Raw genomic sequence first — 21319 nt, 5'->3', positions numbered from 1 at the left:
GTGACATGTCTCCCTTTCATTGGTTGTTTCCTCCTTGCCCTTTTCTTTCAAGCACTTCCTATTCACTTGTATAGCATTCCTGTGGTGGCTCTTAATCAGTTCCTGTTCCCCTGCAAGGGAGCAGGGGTTTAGTTACTGGTTTTCTATTTTGCAGTCAGAGCAATTCTTCATTAATGCTTTCAATGTTATTTGTTAAAACAGCAAAGTGAAACATACATTAATAAGCAACTGCTGTGCCTGAAAAGAGGAAACCAGTAATTTAAGCCCATACTCATCCTACCTCTCAAAGCAGGGTTAGAGAATGGTGCAGAGAACACCAAGGCCGCAGGTTCGATCCCCAAATGGGACAGCTGCAGATTCCTGCATTGCAGGGGGTTGGACTAGATGACCCTAGGGTCCCTTCAACTCTAAAATTCTATCATTCAGGCAGCCTTGTAAATAAGCCTACGTGAGCTAGTAGTCTGATTACCACTTGGGTGAGTAGCTCAGTTGAATGTAGAATCCTTCAGCAACCTGCCACATTTCTGTGCTGTCCCCCATTCACCAGCCTGGCTGCACATTAAGTCGTAATCCCATGCACTCGCCTAGAGACAACTCTCACAGGCGAGGGCTTAAATACAAGGCTGAATTGAGGATTTGCTTCCGGGGAAACATTATTTAGGCAGTTGCCCATGGGAGCTGGCATTGCCAAATTTCTCAAGGAGACTACGCTGCTATGCTAAAGTGTTGGATGGGTCACCCGCCTTAATTCTTCATCCTGCTGATTGAGCAGTGTTAAAGGGCTCTGCCGTGGAACCAACCTTCATCACTGGGGTGCCAACTTGAATAATATATGGGGGGGGGGGAGGAAAGCCCCGCCCCACATAATCAATCACATGATGCTGCACACGCACACCATTTGAATGTCAATGTTCATCAATGTTCAAATATATAAAAGGATGTCATACAGAGGAGGGTGAAAGGTTGTTTTCTGCTGCTCCAGAGAAGCGGACACGGGGCAATGGATTCAAACTACAAGAAAGAAGATTCCACCTAAACATTAGGAAGAACTTCCTGACAGTAAGAGCTGTTCGACAGTGGGATTTGCTGCCAAGGAGTGTGGTGGAGTCTCCTTCTTTGGAGGTCTTTAAGCGGAGGCTTGACAGCCATCTGTCAGGAATGCTTTGATGGTGTTTCCTGCTTGGCAGGGGGTTGGACTGGATGGCCCTTGTGGTCTCTTCCAACTCGATGATTCTATGACAGCCATCTGTCAGGAATGCTTTGATGGTGTTTCCTGCTTGGCAGGGGGTTGGACTGGATGGCCCTTGGGGTCTCTTCCAACTCTATGATTCTATGATCAACTTTGTGGGGGCTGTGGCCCCGCAAATATTGTATTGGGGGGAGGCATAGGGAGCTTGGCCCCTAGGAGTTGGCTCCTCTGCTCCCCTGCCTGTCCCTTGCAGCTGGCAGTGAGTGGCACACTGCTTCTGAATGATGGGGAAGGCTCATAGCTCAGTGACAGTGTGTCTCAGGGTCATTTTCTGAATGAGAATGTATTCTGTTTTAATCCCTGGTGCACCGCTGGCAGACAATACCGAATCAGATGGCCTGACTGTATAAGACAGCTTCCTTTACTCCTACTGAGCTCCCAACCTTAGCTGTAAAATCTATCCAATAAGCTTTTGGGAGATCCATCTTAAAGCACCATTTCGCCTAGTGACTGTAGCCACATCCTATGGGAGTGAATTCCTGTTCCTACTGCCATGGACAAATCCAACTCTGACAGGTTCATTAGGAGAGTTTAAATTCTCTCTCCCCCTCTCTTGGGCACTTCCCCATGTAGGACAGCTACCCAGAAGCCTTTGCAACAAGGACTCAAGGAATGCTGCACACTGTCCCACTAGATCTAGAGCTACAAAGAGTTCAGAGTTATTGCAGTCCCCTTGCATCCACGGGATAAGGAATCGAAGCAATCCCTTCGCTGAGGACAACTGCTACAGGCTTGCAAGTTACACAGAAATCTTCCATGGGCGAGATACTCAAAATAAGGGGGTGAGGGTGGAAGATAAGAAATATAACTGCTTTTGTTGCAGGAACTATTTCAGCTCAAGCTAGAAACATACTTTGCCCCCTTGTTCTCCACCTCCCCCAACCTCATTATATGGGCCAGAGGAAGATTTCTGTGTAGCTTCCACACGCTAGTTGCTCCAAAGAAAGCCTTTGCTCACAAAGGTATCCTTAAAATGCACCACCAGGTTTCCTTCCAACCCAAACAGGTTTCCCTCATGTGTGGCTCCTCCGGTGCATGGTGAGGTATTTCGCCTGGGTGAACTTCCTGCCACAATCGGAGCATGCGAAGGCCCTCTTCCCAGTTGCCGGGCCAGGCTGGGGCGCAGAGGGAGGCTTCTTGCTTGCGCCCGTCCCTCTGCCGATGGATTTAAACTCTGGCAGGGTCTTGGGGGCCTGAACGGGAAGAGGAGGGCCTTCCCCAGGGCTGGCTCCGCTCGGAAGGAGTCCACATTTCGCCAGCTTCTCCTCGTGCGTCCTCAAGTGGGTCTGCATGATCTCCTCGTCCCGGAAGCGCTTCTCGCACCTGGGGCACGGGTAGGGCTTCTCCTTCAGCTCGCGGGCCCTCTTGAGGGCCAGCGCCTTGGCGTCACCCGCCTGCAGAAGGTGCTGCTCCCCGCGGTGGACCCTCTGGTGGCTCTTGAGGTGCTGCAGCTGGCTGCAGGTCTTGCCGCACAGCAGGCAGCGGTAGGGCCGCTCGCCGGTGTGCATCCGGTTGTGGATGGTCAGGGTGGCCTGGTTGCGGAAGGTCTTCCCGCACTCCGCGCAGGCGTAGGGCCGCTCCCCGGTGTGCACCCGGAGGTGGCTGATGAGCGGCTGCTTCTGCGAGTAGCGCTTCCCGCACGTGGTGCACGAGAAGGGCTTCTCGCCCGTGTGGACGCGCTGGTGGCTCTCCACGTGGTGCTTCTGGCTGAAGCGCTTCCCGCACTGCTGGCAGGAGAAGGGCCGCTCCCCGACGTGCACCTTCATGTGGGCCACCAGGATCTGCTTGAGCCGGAAGCTGCGCCCGCACTCCGGGCAGGAGAAGGGCCGCTCGCTCGAGTGGGTCCCGTGGTGCTTGCGCAAGTCCTGCTTCTTGTTGAAGCTCTTTCCGCACTGGGCGCAGGTGTGGGGCTTCCTGGGGCCCGGGGCGGCCCCTAGCTGGCGCAGGAGCTGGAGCTTGGCCGTCAGGCACTTCCGCACCCTGGGGGTGGCGTCGCCGGCTGTGGGGTCCTCCTTCTTGCGCAGGTGGGTCTTGATGTGCCGTTTCAGGTCCCCCCGTGAGGGGAAGCCCTTGGGGCACAGGTGGCACCTGAATGGCCGCTCCCCGGTGTGTGTCCGGATGTGGATGACCATTGCCACGTTGCTCAGGAAGCTCTTGCCGCACTCAGGGCACTCGGGGGGCTTCGTCTTCAGCGTCAACTTTGGGGGACCCTCGTCCTCGTCCTGTGTGCTCGCCGCCCGGGTCACCGGCTTCTCCGTTCTGGAAGCGTGGGCCACCTTCTTCCTCTTGCGCCTCCCGACATGGACTGCCCCTCTGCCTTCGTCCTCGTCTTCCATCCTGATCCCATCTCCTGCAGGGAAGAAAGGGAAAGGGAAAGTCTCACCATCACCGACTCGGGGAGAAACCCCACATTCAATCCCTGAGAAGAACTTCATTTGATCTTACTGCATTATGAAAAAAGCTTTAATAAAATCATGTTGTTTTTTTTAAAAAAAGAACTGGGTACTAGAACAGAAAACACCCTGGTGGCTTTCCCCACTGGAAGCGGTATCTCTGAAAAAGCTAAATATGAGAAGTAATTGGGCGGCATATGGAGAGCTGCTAACCGAAGTAGAACGTCAGGTGAAATTGAAAATTTGTGAAGAGATAAGGGATTTATTAACTGATTGGCTACACCTTCACCAACTAAATGATACCTTTAAGAAAGTTAAAAAGAAAGGTTTCAGCTATGAGACCTCAAGATTTGAAAAAGACTTGCTAGAAAATACAAAATTACTGTCGAAAATGTACTTTTGGAATGGCATACAAAGGATGAACAGGTTAGATCTGTAACGATACACTGGGCGAGGGATCATTTGGGGCATAATAATATTCAGCTTTCAGGTTGGGAAAAGGTTATGGAAAACTGATTTGAAATTTTCGGCATGTTGTGGTGGCGCCCACCCTGTGGAGATAAGTGACTATAGAAGCTTTAGAAGACATCTGAAGGCAGCCCTGTGTATGTTTTTATTTATGCTGGAAGCTTCCCAGATTGTCTGGGGCAACTCAATCGGATGGGCAAGGTACAAATAAGTATATTATTATCATTATCATTAGGATGACTAGACTTGTGCCTCCTCTTCCAGGGGCAGGAGCCATTCCGGCCTCCTTGCCTCTGGTCAGCTTGACAGGCCCCATTTTTCCTCTGTGAGGAAGAAAAATTAAAATCCTCCCTCGGTACCACAGCCTTTGTGGTTTTTCTCTGGCCTTCAGGTTATCTGTATCTCCCTCAGGGACTTAAGGAGCTGATGAATCTAGTGAGGAATCTAAGGGGATCCGGGATCCTTCCTGTGGAGAGGTCAGACACGTTTCTCCTCAGAATAGGCAGGGATGGGGGCAAAATGGGAGACACAGGAGCGGTCCTCTACCTGAGGCGTTTTCCCGCCTTTTTTTCCTTCAGGGGAGCGTTTCCACGGCAACAGCCTCCAGAAGGCCGCAGCCAAATAAATGTAGAATGGCTAATTCCCTCAGGAGACTTCCCCCCCCCCATGAGAATTTGAACTTACTTCATTTCAAAAAAAGTTTATATATGCTGGATTGAAAGGGGGGGGAACCCCCAAAGCTTTTTATGCAAAAAGAAGGGCGGTAGGTGGAGGCATTTGGACACAAGTTTCGGTTCGAAATAATCTGAAATAAGACGGAATCGCCTCATGAGTCCGGGAAGAGTTTCAGATGTCGTCCTCCAGGATGGATTGGGATTAAGCCTACTGTGCAAAACTACGGGATAACTTTGAGGTAAAAACACTGATCTCTGTCCTTATGGTTATGTTCGTATCCCAAGTTTCCCTCAGGGTGACGTACATGGCCGCCTCATGGCAACGGCAGCCCTGCGAGGCGGGCCAGGAGAGACGGGGACCGGCTCAATTCCAGCGCTAGGGAGCTGGTGGTGGGGATTTGAACCCGGGTCCCAATCCTGGTTCACATTCCGAGATGCTGCCGGTCAGAGTTTGCGTTATCTGTGAGGCCAGCGCCACGTAGGCCTGACCGCAACACCGGTAAGGACCACTTATGGGGGGAACAAGGAAAGGCCCCCCCAAACCCCCAACTCACCCAGCCAGGGGCTTTGGGGTCTCTTCCATTTGGGGGTCTCGAGGGGCTCCTCCATGCAAGGCTCCTCTTCGCGCTCGATTTTGCAGATGATCTCGGGTTTGGCGGACGGGTGCCCTGTCGTGGGAGCAGAGGACAGCATCTTTATTTCCCCTTCATTTCTTGCAAGGATATAGCATCCTTTTCTCCAGGGGGCCCCCTTGCTCCCCACAACAAGAAACTTGCAAGGTAGGCCGGGCTGAGAGGTGGCGAATGGCCCAAGGCCGCCCGGCAAGTCGCGATTCGAACCCAGGTCTCCCAGGTTGCAGACCAACACACTATTTATTTAATTGAAAAAAATTAATATTAAAACATACTACTAGACACATACAAATATATATACACACATACATACATACATTCCCCCATAAATTGTGTAAAAAATAATTGGTTATGCCTATAAATAACATTTTACATTCCTTCTCACCCCTCTACCACCCTTAACCTCCACCACCCTTCCACCATCTCCCACCTCACCCAGTTCTGGGCTTCCAATCTTCTCAGCTGCAATATCCTCTGTCTTCTATCATTTCTCTTGTATACTATTAATTATACTATTATTTTCAATACTAATATTTTGAATTCCTTCTTTTCTCCTTCTAAGCTTATTTTTCCCACGGAACTTGTTTCATTCTGATAGGAGTTCAGGTCTTTCAATATAATTTTGTATATATCCCCTAATCTTTTAAAATCTTAATTTAATTTTAACCTTATTTGCATTTTCAAGGTCATCTTCTTTATGGGATAAACCTGTTAGTATAGGTTTGTAACTTTAAGCCTAAAGCCTGCCTTCAGGGATCACACTGTGCTCTGCCTGATCATGAGTAAACTTTCTTTTTGTTATTTGTGAATAGGACTGTGGTGTCTTAATTCTTTTAGGAGGGATTCAAGGGGTCTTACTAGGAAAATATCAGAACACCATGAGGACAAGCTAGGTTGAATTGTGTATTGTCTTAAGAAAATCACATGAGTTTGCAACTAGTTTTCTGCTGTGTAAAGGGGAATGCACTCTGCTAAGAAAAGAAACTTTCTAACGCAAGTTAGGAAGGATATTAATAAACAATATATCCTCTCCTGCCACCCTGAACATTCCCAAAATTCATACTAGCAACCTAAGGTTATAAATAAGAGCATCCCTCTAGCATTCCTATCAGTTCTTGTATACCATGCCAGGACTCCTACAGAAGGCTATTGTCGGGGAAAGAAGGACTACTCGGGAGGAGCAGGGAGAGAGAGAGGAGCAAGCTAGAGCTGGGAGAGAAGATAGCGATTCCTCCAGGGAAGGGGGGTCGCTGGGTTATAGCTGGAACGTGTCTAGAAGAGGGCAACCAAAATGGTCCAAGGCCTGGAAACGATGCCTTATGAGGAACGGCTTAGGGAGCTGGGTATGTTTAGCCTGGAGAAGAGAAGGTTAAGGGGTGACATGATAGCCATGTTCAAATATATCAAAGGATGTCATGTAGAGGAGGGAGAAAGGTTGTTTTCTGCTGCTCCAGAGAAGCGGACACGGGGCAATGGATTCAAACTACAAGAAAGAAGATTCCACCTAAACATTAGGAAGAACTTCCTGACAGTGAGAGCTGTTCGACAGTGGGATTCACTACCAAGGAGTGTGGTGGAGTCTCCTTCTTTGGAGGTCTTTAAGCAGAGGCTTGACAGCCATCTGTCAGGAATGCTCTGATGGTTTTTCCTGCATGGCAGAGGGTTGGACTGGATGGCCCTTGGGGTCTCTTCCAACTCTAGGATTCTATGAACAGCCACCCAGATTCATCCTCATCTTCCAGCCCCCATCAGGAAATGTCTCCGGAAGAGAGGGAGATGCCAGGCTTGGGGATGACAGAACAGAGACACAGCACCGTCAGTTACAGACAGGAAGATGAGCCGGGGGCGGGGGGAGGAGACACAGACATCATTTTAGGGTGCCGAGCCGTTGGTTGTGTTGGCGGGCGAGAGGAAGCCTGCCACTCCGAGAAAGTGAAACTGTCTGAGCAGTCATGGCTGCAGAGACTCTGTAATTCCATTATGGACAATTAATAGTTTTAGCTTACCTAAAAGCTTGTCTTTACTCATGAGCAACATCGAAGGGAAGGAGTACTGTAAATCCCTGACAGCTATCCAGCAGCGTCCTCCTGGATGGACTGTCAAGTGAGGGAACCAGCTGTATCCACAGCATCTGGGGACATGTTCACAGGAAACCTGGCTGTCCCCTGGAGACTGTCCCCTGGGAGACAAGGGTTCAAATCCCAGCTCAGCCAAGAAGTTCACAGGGTGACCTAGGACCAGTCACTGCCGCTCAGCCTAACCTACCTCTCAGGATTGTTGTGGGAATTAAAGGACGAGGGGGAGAACCACGTACGCCGCCTTGAGCAACTTGGGTGGAAAAAAGCGGGATATAAATTCAATGAAATAAAATGGCAAACGGGGAGGGTTGTTGCTGTTGCAATCTGGTCCTCCTGCATGCAGGTTTTCCACTGAGGCATCTGGCTCAGCTACCATGAGAACCGGATGGCAGACAAGATGCGCTCTCTTTGGCCTCATCTGGCAGCCAGCCTCTTCCGATGCTCTTATGCACGCACCAAGTTGGTGAAACGCTGGTCTAAAGTCAAACAAAAAGTTTCAGACTGGTGCTTGGGCTACAGTTTGCAGATTGCAAAACCTTACATCAGCCCCCCGCGTCAGTTCAAACAAAGAGATCCTCTCCTCACTGCAAACCGTGACAAATCTAAGCCAGGATCATTTATCTGCTGTCTCCAGGCTCTCAGGAACATCAAAGGACACCCAAGCAGGGAATGAGAGAAATCCTTACCCAGAGAGGTGACCGCTTCATAGTTGTCCACCATCACGGCCCGGTAGAGGTCCTTCTGCCATTCTGCTAGCTCCGCCCACTCCGCCAAGGAGAAATAGACGGCCACGTCCTCAAACATCACCTGCGGCAACGAGAAAGGGAACCTGGGATGGAGTTCTGGACAGTTCCCTCTGCTAGAGGGTGTGATGACGACAGCCCTCACAGGCCTCATCCTGCCTTGCAGGGGATTGGGCTGGATGCCTCTTGGGGTCCCTTCCAAATCTGCAATTCTATGATTCTAGCTCTTATGAATTGAGGGCTCTCTGTGTGTTTGCTGGGAAGGGCCAGTCAAGAGAGGAAGATGGAAGATGGATGGGCTGGAAAGAAGGAAGGAAAGGGCATCCATAGACAAGAGGTTAGCAAAAGAGAGCCACAGAATATGGCCGGAGGTGCACATTTTGACTGTGGGGGTTGGACGAGATGAGCCTTGGGATCCCTTCCAACTCTACACATCTGTGAGCTGCTCCTATTAGACAGCAGACCCTCCCTTGAAGCCTTACACTTTCTTTCCCCAACCTGTAGCCTTCCAGATGTTTTGGAGGACAACTCCCATCAGCCCCAGCCAGCACTTGCCATTCAAACCTGTAACTGGTTAAGAGATCAGAACCATTAACTCCACCCTAGAACAAAACATGGCTTGCAGTTAGTCTAAGCATCCAACTCCACGGGACACCAAATCCTTAAAAACCTGGTTTCTCGGTTGTCAAGAAGCCCTGAGGGTTTCCATTTTGTTTCATTTGCTTATTTATTTGTATACTGCCCTTCACCCGAAGATGACAGGGCAGTTCACAACAGTAAAATACAAAATAAGAACACAAAATGCATAATAGAAGCAAGAGCAAAAAACGAACAAGGAATCCCCCTCCTAATTTGTTGTCAAATTAAATATCCAATTGCCTTTTCATTTTCTGAAACCCTTCCTTTCAAATAGCAGAACTAGAGGATGGAGAGATTGGCAATGCTTCATGATGTGGCACAGATGATGTTGGAAGCAGAATCCCAGTCAAGTATTTCTATCCTCCCTCTGCTCCAGCAAAGGGTCTGCGAAACCCTCTACAGCACTTCCACGTTTCCGACACTGATCTGATCAACAGTATACCTTCAAAATTTAAAGGCATTAGGTGCCACCAGCAGAGAAACTGCTTTACTTCAAGTCAGCAGAGGCGGAATATTATCTGCCAAGGAAAGGATGGATCTCTCTCCATAATCTCTCCCCCAATCTCATGCGCACACAAAACCTTCCGTAATTAAAGTCCTCCATTTTCTCCAGCGGACATATTACGGCCGACTTTTAAAATTGGAGTTTGGTGCCACTTTAACTATTCAGGGAGGGCTTCCAGATTTATAGGCTCTCCCTGGGGATATCATGCTGTTGCAATTGTTGAATATCCAGCAAACACTTGGACTGCAACCATTTATAAAAGGGGGGAGCTCTCCTACCCCCTACCCCCCGCCGCATATATGATCACATATTCTCAATAATCTGTGCTTTTCCCCAGATGGCATAACTACCTACTTCTCCATTCCAATTTAATTGCTCGTGGTGGCTTAGACGATTGTCAGGAGGTTGCAGGACTTTGTTTTAATCTATATCTGTCCCAGATTTTTATAGCTGGATGGAGGATGGGGTGTCATTGTGCCAGACTGCATTTATTATTAGTCCAAGGCATATATTAGAAAAGACTTAACGGCAATGCAAAATTTCTCTGTTCAAGCTGCGGTCAATAATAATAATAATAATAATAAACCACCTGCGTGCTATCCGGGTGTCAAAAGGCAGTATATAACTGTTTCCATATGCCAACTCATTCTATTTGCATGATCAATAACGGCAATGCACTAGGGTGCTCAATCCACCAGTATTTTTTCTAGAAGCACCCGTTGCTGTCTGCTTCCATATAGTCCTCACCTATTGATCACTGATCCAGTCTGGTGTAGTAGTTAAAAGAGTGTCGGACCGGGACCTGGGTTCAAATCCCCACTTAGCCATGAAGCTCACTGGGTGACCTTGGGCCAGTCACTCACACGCAACCTAACCTACCTCTCAGGGTCGTTGTGGGGATATGTGGGCATGGGACTCAGGGTTGTGGGTTCAAGCCAAAGATTCTTGCATTGCAGGGGGGTAGGACTAGATGACCACCATGGTCCCTTCCAAGTCTACTCTTCTAGGATTCTATAGGGAGGGGGAAGAACCATGTAAAGCACCTTGAGCTCCTTGGAGGAAAAGGTGGGACACAAATGAAAAGGCTGGCGTAACACATTTCACACCATGAGGATGTGGAATGGTGCCTCACGAAAGTGGAGGAAGGGGATGTATTTTTTTAAGGATTTCCATGGGGGGGGGGGACAGACACAAAACCTGCACACCCCTGCAGCAACCATCACACCAGAGACAATACTCTTGCCCTAGTCTCCTACTTTCCTATCTGCAAGGTGGTTTTAAAAATATATATATATATTTTTAATGTGGAAGGGAACATAAAAATCCCTCCTCAGAATAGTTAAACTATGGAGGCCACGGTGCTCTTGCCCTTGAACTCTGCTTGCTCATTTCCACAGGAATCTCTTCTTATGTTCTTGAAATACGTACTAGAACTCAGCCAAGGAAGCTTCAGGACAGAAAAGGAAAAAGGGCTTCTCCATGCATCTGGGGTCAGGTAGCAATGCCAGTTGCGGGAAACCGCAGGAGAAGAGGCTGCTCTTGTGCTCGGGTCCTACTGGGGCTTCTGTTTGGCCGCTGGGAGAACAGGATGCTGGACTAGAGATGTGCGACTGGCCTGATCCAGCAGGCTCTCCTTATGTTCTTATGTAAAGGAGACCCTCCCTGCCTGAGACTCCGGAGAGCTGCTGCCAGTCAGGGAACACTGTGCTAGATGGTTCTATAGTCTGGTGAGATACAGCTTCTTGCGTGACTTAACAGCTTCCTGTTTTCCTTCAAGCAGCTGCTTCCATTTCAGAGGCAGAGGATCCACTCAAAACAACAATAGCAGTGGTGTTCGGGGAAGATGGGGGGAGTGTGCTTCTTTCCCACAGCATGAGGGGCCAGCGCTCATCCAGAATGAAGTTGCACTGTCATCAGGGGCAGCTGCTGAATGGCACCTCTGTCATCAGGGACACCGGACTGAAACTCAACCCGTATCTGGACAGCGTGTGATCTGAACCGCAGGTTGTGGGTTTGCTTGGGTAAAGCCTTAGATGTGCTTTCTTACATTGGTCTGAGCAGCAGTTGTGTAGGATAGGAAGGTGTCTCTCTCAAAGAAGAAGAAGGGCTTCCTGTTTCAGGAACACCCACTGAAGTTTGTGTGTTTGTTTTTATAAACATTTTTATTACATTTTTGAAAGAACAATTAACAAGCTCAACAAAACATAACATGGAGGTTGAAAATGGTCCCAGTGAGTTCCAGGGGAGCATTTAGGTACATAGCATGGTAGATTGTAACATTTTCACTCTCGTAAGTCTCTCCAAAGACGTCATAGAATCATTCAATTGTAGAGTTCGAAGGTAGCCCCAAGGGTCATCTAGTCCAACCCCCTGCAAATCAGAAATCACAGCTAAAGAATCCACAACAGATGGGAACCTAACCTATGTTTCAAAACCTTCAATGAAGTCCGTTCCACTGTTGAGCAGCTCTTGTTGTCATGAAGTTATTCCTGATATATTAGTTGGAATCTCTTTTCTTGTAACTGGAAGGCATTGATTCGAGTCCTATCCTCCAGAGCAGGAGAAAACAAGCTTGTTCCCTCTCCCATGGGACAGCCCTTCAGATATTTGAAGATGCCTACCATATCTTCTCTCATTCTTCTCTTCTCCAAGCTAAACATACCCAACTCCCTCAATCGTTCCTCATAAGGCTTGGTTTTCAGACCCTAGAGATCATCTTTGAGATGCTTTATCATCTTAACAACATAGGGATATGATATATGATAATGTTGTTGTTTCTTACCTTCTGTTCTCCAGTACCTCTAATGTGACCCACATTAACTTTTTTTGTTCTGGCCTAACTCTGTTCTCACTTCTTCATTACCCCTGTTTCCTTACTGTCATTTAAAATGGCTGCATTGCTCAAGCATAGGTAAACCCTCCATCAAATAAAACTCTCTTGGAGCCAAAGGGAAGGAACATGGTGATCTACCACCTGGTGTCAGGCTGCTATGGCAAGCCAGTCGTCCTCAGCCAGACTAACTCAACATCAGATCTGCTCCTGATATATGGAGAATTATTATGCATGTATATCATCAGTGTCCCCAACCATCCTGTAGCAGTGAGTTCCAAGGGGCGAATGTGCAAGATGCACCACTCCCCATTGTTCACCATCCTGTGTGTTACATCTTTCTCCCCATCCCAGCACACAAATAAATAATATTTAGGCCAACTTTCTGCTTCTACCTTTTAAACACGCCTGCTGAAAACTTTTTTATTCCTCCAGGCCCATGCAGGCAATTAAGAATACGTATCATGATAATAGTTAACTGATGCCTGATTTTCACTTTTATATGGTTTCTTCGCACGCACTACTGTGAACCACTTTGATTTTGTTTTAATGAAATAGCAGCATACAAATATTTCAGTAAACAAATCTACTGTTCTCCAGATGTTTTGGACTACAAATCCCATCAGCCCCTGCCCACATGTTGGTGTAGCTGCTACACCATTATGTGGGCAGGGGCTGATGGGATTTGTAGTCCAAAACATCTGGACTGGAGAAGGAAAGCACCAGGCTAATAGAAAGCTAGACCAACCCATCCCAGAAGCCAGACATGTCTTTAGGGGCAGGGGGCAGAGGGGCTGGCTGGTCTGCCTCCATCATATTCCAACCCTGATTTAAACCGCAGCTGGTCCCCCAAAAATATCCTCCCCACTGCCCTCCTGAATAGCCTCGCTGAAAATGCGGGATCCCTAAGTTCCCCTCGCCTCCCCCTGGACCCACCTTCGCGGAACAGGTGTGTGGACGGGGGGCGGGGAATAACCATTCTCAGTTCATCAAAAAGACGACCCCCCCCCAATTTAAAGCCCCTCTTTATTGCTGTTTCGATTTAGGGGGTTGTTACCTCGTTAAGCTTTAGGGTTGGGGGCGCAGAGAGACCCTTTCCTGCCTCCCAAGCCCACTGGGGAAGAGGGTGGGGGCCACTCTGCACGTGCTCAGAGGCGCCCTTGCTGCAGCAGCGCCTGGGCTCTGATCCGTTCGAAGCGGGCGGAGTTTGCGACTCTGCTCTCTCTCCCCGCAGTAAGGGAAGAGTAAAGGCGAGCGCCGCCCCCTCCCCGGAACAGACATCTCCTGCTGCTGTGGTTACTGTTGCTGCCGCCGCCGCAAGGCCCGGCGTCTGCCCCCTTACCTGTGCATGAGCCCCCGAGGCCATGGCGGGGCGCAGGACAAAGGCAGAATGCAGATTGCAGCAGGAGGAGGCGCCGCGGACGCCTCTGCTGCTGCTGTTTCTTGCTAGGCGGATGAAAGGCGCCCCGGACGCCTGTCCAGACCAGAGCAGGCGATGCGGGATGCTGCAATCTCCAGGAGGAGGAGGAGGAGGAGGAAGAGTAGCTCTCGGCCTTCCAGCCTCGCCTCCCGGAGCATCCTGGGAAATGGAGTCCGGCCTGGGGAGCGAGCCCTGAGAAAAGGCAACGCTGCGAAAGCGTGGTCTCTTCTTTTTTGGAGGTGGGGTTTGTCAAGAGTCTCTCAGCCCCTTTCCTCTCCCATTGCAGCAGCTGTGAAAGGACTCGGGACATAGGAATCTAGGGAGATGCCTTAACACTAAGTCTGGCTCCACCAAGCTCCACCAAGCTCACTACTGCAGTGCTTGCACAGGCAGGCAGCAGCAGCGGCGGCGGCTCTCCAGGGTTTCAGGCAGGAAGCCTCTCCCAGATCTACCTGGCTGGGATTAAAACCCGGGACTTTCTGGGTGCCAAGCAGATGCTCTGCCACCAAGCTGCAGCCCTGTGCCAGGAATCTAGGAAGCTGCCTTATTTAATTTATAAATTTATTGCATTTATATTCCACCTTTTCCTCCAAGGAGCTCAAGGCAGCATGTATATGGTTTTCCCTCCTCATTTAATCCTCACAACTACCCTGTGAGGTAGGTTAGGTTGAGAAGAAACCACTGGCAGAGAGCTTCAGATCCGAGTGCGCATTTGATCCCTGGTTTCCCAGGTCCTACTCCGACACTAGCCACCGCACAACACTGCCTCTTATACCAAGTCAGACCATTGGCTTATCAAGCTTAGTATTGACTACACTGGCTGGCAGTGGCTGTCCAGGATTTCAGGCAGAGGGGTCTCCTATACCTACGTGGAGATGCAATCGGGTCTTGAACCAGGGACCTTCTGCATGCTCCTTAGGGCACATGTTTTCTTGAAGGCATTACTCCCAGTTTACTGCTGCTGTGAATGGGCAGTGTGTTTATCTCAAGGTTTCCTCTGAGTTGGTGGGTGGGTGTCACAACTTTCACAACAGCCTTCCAGATATTTGAGACTATGACCCATCAGCCCCAGCTAGCATGGATTGGGGGTTCCACAGGATTCAATTTGCTCCCCCATACTGAGTTAACTTCTGCACAAAAGCTCTCGAGTTTGGGAGCAGATGATGCACAACTCTTGTTTCTCCTGCACAGCTCCAGCAGGTGTGGCTCTGGATCGGTGCCTGGCCTCTGTAATGGACTGGATGAGGGCCAATAAACTGAACCTCAAGCCGGATAAGGCTGAGACGCTCTTCCTGGGAAGGTACTTAGCCTAGATGAGTGGAATACATCTTGTTCTGGATGATGGGATTACTCTCTGTTGGAAGGAGGGGCAAGTGAGCAGCCTGGGGTTATTATTGGGTCCAACATTGTCATTGCAGCACAAGTTGCACCACAGAGCCAGCTGGATCAGGCCAGTGGTCTGTCTAGTGCAGTATCCTATTCTTACAGTGGCCAACCAGATGCCCATTATGGAAAACCAGCAAGCAGTACAAGAGTACGAGAACAACTCTCCCCTCCTCCTGCAGTTTCCTGCAACTGGTATTCAGAAGTGAGGTGACCAGAACTGCACACAGCATTCCAAATGTGGTCACACCAAAGACAAGGGCTTCATCACCTCCTGGCAAATAGAAGGGGAAGAAATGGAGACAGTGAGAGATTTTACTTCCTTGGGCTCCATGATCACTGCAGATGGTGACAGCAGTCACGAAATTAGAAGACGCCTGCTTCTTGGGAGAAAAGCAATGACAAACCTAGACAGCATCTTAAAAAGCAGAGACATCACCTTGCCGACAAAGGTCCGTATAGTTAAAGCTATGGTTTTCCCAGTAGTAATGTATGGAAGTGAGAGCTGGACCATCAAGAAGGCTGATCGCCGAAGAATGGATGCTTTTGAATTATGGTGCTGGAGGAGACTCTTCGAGAGTCCCATGGACTGCAAGAAGATCAAACCTATCCATTCTGAAGGAAATCAGCCGTGAGTGCTCACTGGAAGGACAGATCCTGAAGCTGAGGCTCCAGTACTTTGGCCACCTCATGAGAAGAGAGGACTCCCTGGAAAAGACCCCGATGTTGGGAAAGATGGAGGGCACAAGGAGAAGGGGATGACAGAGGACGAGATGCTTGGACAGTGTTCTCGAAGCTAGCAACATGAGTTTGACCAAACTGTGGGAGGCAATGGAAGACAGGAGTGCCTGGCATGTTCTGGTCCATGGGGTCACGAAGAGTCGGACACGACTAAACGATGCCCTCTAGCATGGAATTTGCCTTTTTCATGGCCACTGAAAACTGGAACGACAGTTACTTGTAGCTGTTTAGCTGGTAGCCCAGTTGCACCCCTATCTGAACAGAGATAGCCTGGCTTAAGTTGTGCTCCGGTAACCTCCTGGTTCGACTACTGCAACGCATTGTGCATGGGGCTGCCTTTGAAGATGATTCATAAACCAGAACATGGTGCATAGATTGTTAATCGGGGTGTGAACATACAACATTGGTTCTGGCCCAATGGGCAATTTGTATCTGGACCCAATCCAAAGTGCTGGTTTTGTCCTAAAGGACTGCCTTCCCCCATATAAACCTGGCTAGACCCAGAGATCCTCATCTGAGTCCCTTCTCTTTCTGCTGCTTCCAAGAGAGGTCTGGATGGTAGCGAGAGAATGGGCCTTCCTTTCTTGTTGTTACCCCTCTGTGGAATTCCCTCCTCACAGATGGTCACTTGGCACCAACCTGGTCATCTTTTCAAATCAAGGCAGATATGTTTTTGTTTACTGAAGAGAGACAACAATGGGAGGTTTTTATTCTAATATTTTAATGCATTTTTTTGGGGGGGGGTTATTCTCACTGCAAATTGTTTTTTTTTTTTTTGTGGTGGCGCACAATACATCAATTTCACAAATCTACTGTTTGGTTACAGGTACGGTAGGTAGCCGTGTTGGTCTGCCATAGTCAAAACAAAATAAAAAATAAAAAAATTCCTTCCAGTAGCACCTTAGAGACCAACTAAATTTGTTCTTGGTATGAGCTTTCGTGTGCCTGCACACTTCTTCAGATACACTGAAACAGAAGTCACCAGACCCTTATATATAGTGAGAGAGTGGGGAGGGGTATTACTCAAAAGAGTGGTGGTCTCCAAGGTGCTACTGGAAGGATTTATTTTATTATTATTATTTTTTGACTACTGTTTGGTGTACGTTAAAAACAGAAGTAGAAAATGTAGTTTATCAACAGAAGTGACATTATGTATTGCCCAACTTTGGAAAGAAAAAAACAATTCCACCTTTAAGAGTGGGCACAGATGTGGTAACTTGGTAACTAGTGCAATTTCCTGTATCAGGGGTGTAGCAGAAATAACCAACAAGATGACAGATTTACAGAAAGATAGCCATTGTGCCCCATGAATCAGATGCGGCTGCCTCCCCCTCTGCCATTCCGATTTGGAATGGCTTTTATAAAAAGGTGTGTCTGGCACTCACTTTAACGTCTTTTTGGTACCAATTTTTAACCCCAAGCAGCCCACAAGGCTGAATCGGCACAAGCAGAACAATCCTTTTGCTGCAGCAAACTTGCTGGCAATGATGGGTCCTTCTTGTAAGGGTCTAAGACAGGCATGGAGACCCCGTGGCCTTGCAGATCTTTGCTAGATTCTGAACTCCCAGAATCTCTGGCTACTGGCCAGGCTGGCAGGAACTGATGGGAGTTGGGAGTCTGACAACATCTGGAGGACAAAAGGCTCCCCAGAACCACCAACCCCCATTCCATACCGCTCAGTTGGTTAAAGCATGGTGCTGGTAACATCAAGGTTGCAGGTTCAATCCCCGTCTGGGATGGCTGCACATTCCTGCATTGCAGAGGGTTGGACTAGATGATCCTCAGGGTCCCTTCCAACTACATAAGATTCTGTGATTTTACTTTGCATTGATCAATCAAGGTGAGGGTGTGGCAGAGAGTCTAGGAGACCCTAGGCCCAGGGGGAGATCTGTTTCTGAACTGGGCCAAGACCATTTTTCCTGGCCTGCTGTGTTTATAAGTGGCCGTTGCAGCGGCTCCAAGTGTGTTCCTTGTCCAAGGGCAGCTAGAGGCAAAGTTGGCATCAAAGACCTGGAATCACAGAATTGTAGATTTGGAAGGCTCTCCAAGGGTCATCTAGTCCAATCCTCTGCAATGCAGGAATCTGCAGCTAAAGGGATTCGCAGCCTGGGGACCACGACACCACATAAAATCATGTCCCCACACTTCCATCTTGGAAGACAGAATGGAAACTGAAAGGTTGGGAAACTTACAGAAACCCAAGCAGATGTGCCCATGTCCCCTGCCCCAAAAAACTGTTGCTCAGTTGACAAGGGGAGATGGATGGGGTTTCTACCTAAAGGGAAAATTGGGGGTGGGGGACTCACACATTCACCCTGCCAGTCAACAAAAAAGAGTCAAGACAGTGGCTGCTTTTATCCCTCTTTTTATTTTCTTTAGACGAGGTTGTAAAAAGGTCCAGTACCACGTTTAACAGCCACCGAACTTCCCCAGCATCAGTCACAGACCAGCTCAGAGCCATTTCTTCCCCGTTTTGGGGGTCTCCTCCCTTCCCATAGAAAGGGGACCAAACACATCCACCTTTCCTCTCCTCTAAGAAAAAGCAACACATTCCCACTGGTCAAGGGGCAGAGTGAGCGTCATGGAAGGATGTCAAGGTGGGGTGGGAGACAGGTACACAGCCCAGGGCACAATCTAGCCCAGACTTGCTGGCAGCTCCCTTTCCCAAACTGGGTGTGGCTGCTTCTGCTGTGCTCAAAGCTGGGCATCCCTCTCACAGCCTGGGACTTTGAAGACTATAGTACACTTGGTGTGCTGGGGTACCAGCTTTAGCATGCTCCCTTCCGAGAGAGAAATGTCCCCGTCACTGAACGTTGTCCCTCAAGGAACCCAGGAGCAAGTTGAGCAAATGATCCATCAAGCTGGCAAGGAGCAGTAAAGGAAACAGAAGCAGGGAGACGCTATCTCTTCTCCACCCTCCAGCCCACCCAGCAGTTTGCCTCCTTCGTCCTTGCAGGAGATACTGGGCAGGACTATCAACCCGATTGATCTTGAGAGTGGCCCTAGGCTAGCCTTCCTGGCCCACATTTGCTCTCTGCTTGGCATACATTTAAAACGTAAGGGGCATGGACTGAGATACCGGGTGAGCCCAAGAGCTGCAAGCAAGGGAAGACTCAGAACAGCAGATCAGGGAAGAACTGGGAGCTCATACGATGTGAATGGGGTTGCTGCTGACTGGGAAACATACACTGCTGAAGAGGTCAGGAAAGGAGAAGAGTTCTTATTGACAGACTGATCCCAGCCACCCCACAGCTGGAGAGGCAACAGCTCCCCATTTTCAATAGGCCAATGCTGCCAGAGCTTGGTGTACCTCGGCTGGGCGGGCAGTGGCTTCAAGACCCCGCTATATGGTAGCCCAGGATCTCCTCCCAGGAACAAAGCAGCCCCCGACACCTAAGCAAAGCCACATTCCACCAGCAGCCTCAGTGCAGACCTGATTCTCCCCTGGGATGAGAGCAAGCACCCTCCCCCTCAGGGATGGCCTATGTTTGGAAGCAGCAAGAGACAAGAAGACCACCCCCCTCCCCAGTCAGCCAGCAGGAAGTGGGGTTACCTCTGCACCAAAACCAGTTCACCTAGAGCAAAAGGGATTTTTCATTTCATTTCAAAAAGTGCATGACAAAAGTTTCCCAAGTGCGACATGCCATCGCCCCATCCTGGAGCGACAGCGCGTCCTCTGGCAGGCAAAGGGAACAGGACGGGGTGTTTGTGTTCCCCTGTTCCAAGTGCAACATCAACTCCTGCACACTTGAGGAGTGCCTACGTGAGCTCGCTTTCTCACGCCTTCAAAACCTGGAGACGCATGAAGATGCTCCGTTCCTCCATGCGAGAAATCCATCCTTCTACGTGGGACTGCCCCCACTATGGGGGCAGAACACATAAAACCAGGAAGAGTGAGGAGTTGCCATCCACCACACTGTCCTCCGGGGCCTTGGGACTTGCAAAATGGCATCCTCGCTGGCAGGCAGGCAGCTGGTGCGCCTTCTCCCCAACCGCCGCGGGCTGTCAGTGGCCGCAGCGGACGAACGGGCGCTAGGAATCCTCCAGGACGGAGAGAGATGTCACAAGGGATAAATAGAACTTTATTTAAATAAACATTTGTCAACATCTTTTTACAAATTACAAGTCCCCGTGTCCAGATCCTTGGGCCGCTGCCGGGAGATCTAAGCTCCAAAGCTGCCAGGAGGCCCTTTGAGAAGGTCCACTAGGATGTCCAGGAGCTGGCTGTGCTGGTGGTGCAGGTCCCCGGGGATGGCGGCCATCTCGTAGCAAAGGCACACCTCCACCATCCTGGAGAGGGCCACGCGGAAGTCGCGCAGGAGCCGGATGGTGTAGGAGTCGCCCTCCAGCACCAGGAGGTCGCTGTCAACGAGGGAGACGGTCGCTCGCCAGCCGTCATCTGGGGGCGGGGAAGAAGGGAGAGGAGCTTAGAGGGGAGTCCAAGGGAGACTCCTGGGCCAGGAGTAGGTGGCGGCTGCAGGGGAGGGAGTCTGCTTGAACCATCAGTGCACCAGCTCTCCCATCTGCCTTGCACCACCCTCCTGCCTGGGACCCTGGCAAGGAAGAGGTGCTGTTAAAGTAATTATCCTTGCACTCTCATCACAATTATCTTCATCGTTTATTACTTGTACTCCACCCATCTGACTGGGTTGCCCCAGCCACTCTGGGCAGTTTCCAACAGATTATAAAAGGACACTAGATTTTCCAAGGGCCTAGTTTCCGCCTTTTGTGATTGTGATAAAAAGTCGACGGAATCTCTCCATCATATAATCTTTATCTGTTCCCTGCATAGTGAGGCTCGGGCAAAATTACTAAGACCAATAACTCAGAAACTTACAGGTGCACCAGCTGAGTCACACCTTGCCTTACTCCTGCAAGACAATGACTCCTACACAACCTTGCAGGTGGCAAGGTTTCTACACTCTGTCATATCTCAAAAAAGGCGCTGTGGCCAACTACACGACCACTAATACTTTTGTTTTCTGCTCCCTGGTTGCAATTTTAAAACTTGTATTTGTGCTGTGGTTTGTTTCCCTATGACTCCAGGGTCTATGGTTTGTTGTAACTTTATGTCATATATTATGTTTTTATGGGCTTATAGCCGCAATAAATTTGAATTTGAATTTGAAAAAAAAGGACACACACGATAGAGAAGACATTAAAAGCTGCCTGATTACAGGGCTGCCAGGTGCGCAACCTCCACGTCCAGAGACTGCACCTCTGCAAGTCTGGGGAGTAATAACAGGAATAAAGGCTGCTGTCTTAGTTTGCCTGTGAACTTTTAAACAGCATCAGATTAGCTGGTATTAGAAGGTTGCCTCCAGTGGGATGCCCGCCCATCACCTTCTACCTACCAAATGATTCGTGATCCCTAAACTGCCTCCCAAAATGGGGCGCCCTCTGTGTTTTGGAGTACAATTCCCAGCAGCCCTTGCCACCATAATCACATGGTCGTTGAAGATCCTACCAGGACACCGGAGAAGAGCAAGTTCTCTGGGCATGCAAGGCCAGGACCCTGTTAGACCCTTGTAACGTAGAAACAAGAATCTGCCTTATACCGAGTC

At 49.4% G+C, this 21319-nt stretch overlaps 2 protein-coding genes across 5 annotated transcripts in view; both read right to left on the bottom strand.

Annotated features, from left to right (window-relative positions):
* Positions 1-1792: 1792 nt before the first annotated feature.
* LOC117055915 (gastrula zinc finger protein XlCGF57.1-like) lies at positions 1793-13769 on the bottom strand. Its single transcript, XM_033165859.1, has 4 exons — positions 13554-13769; positions 8181-8301; positions 5339-5452; positions 1793-3599 (listed from the first exon to the last, which is right to left on the bottom strand). The coding sequence occupies exons 1-4, from the start codon at positions 13575-13577 to the stop codon at positions 2263-2265; spliced, it is 1596 nt and encodes a 531-aa protein (XP_033021750.1). The 5' UTR covers positions 13578-13769; the 3' UTR covers positions 1793-2262.
* Positions 13770-19816: 6047 nt separating this feature from the next.
* DHX30 (DExH-box helicase 30) overlaps positions 19817-21319 on the bottom strand; it is a 30168-nt gene continuing 28665 nt past the window's right edge. For all 4 annotated transcript variants that reach the window (XM_033165056.1, XM_033165057.1, XM_033165054.1 and 1 more), the window contains one exon: positions 19817-20154. In XM_033165056.1, coding sequence (XP_033020947.1) covers positions 19919-20154 — 236 coding nt within the window. In that variant the 3' untranslated portion in view covers positions 19817-19918. The remainder of the gene's footprint in view (positions 20155-21319) is intronic.

The sequence above is a fragment of the Lacerta agilis genome, chromosome 12 (assembly GCF_009819535.1).
Source record: "Lacerta agilis isolate rLacAgi1 chromosome 12, rLacAgi1.pri, whole genome shotgun sequence".
Classification (NCBI taxonomy): domain Eukaryota; kingdom Metazoa; phylum Chordata; class Lepidosauria; order Squamata; family Lacertidae; genus Lacerta; species Lacerta agilis.
The sequence above is the reverse complement of the archived record's forward strand: the minus strand, read 5'-3'. Positions and strand labels throughout refer to the sequence as shown.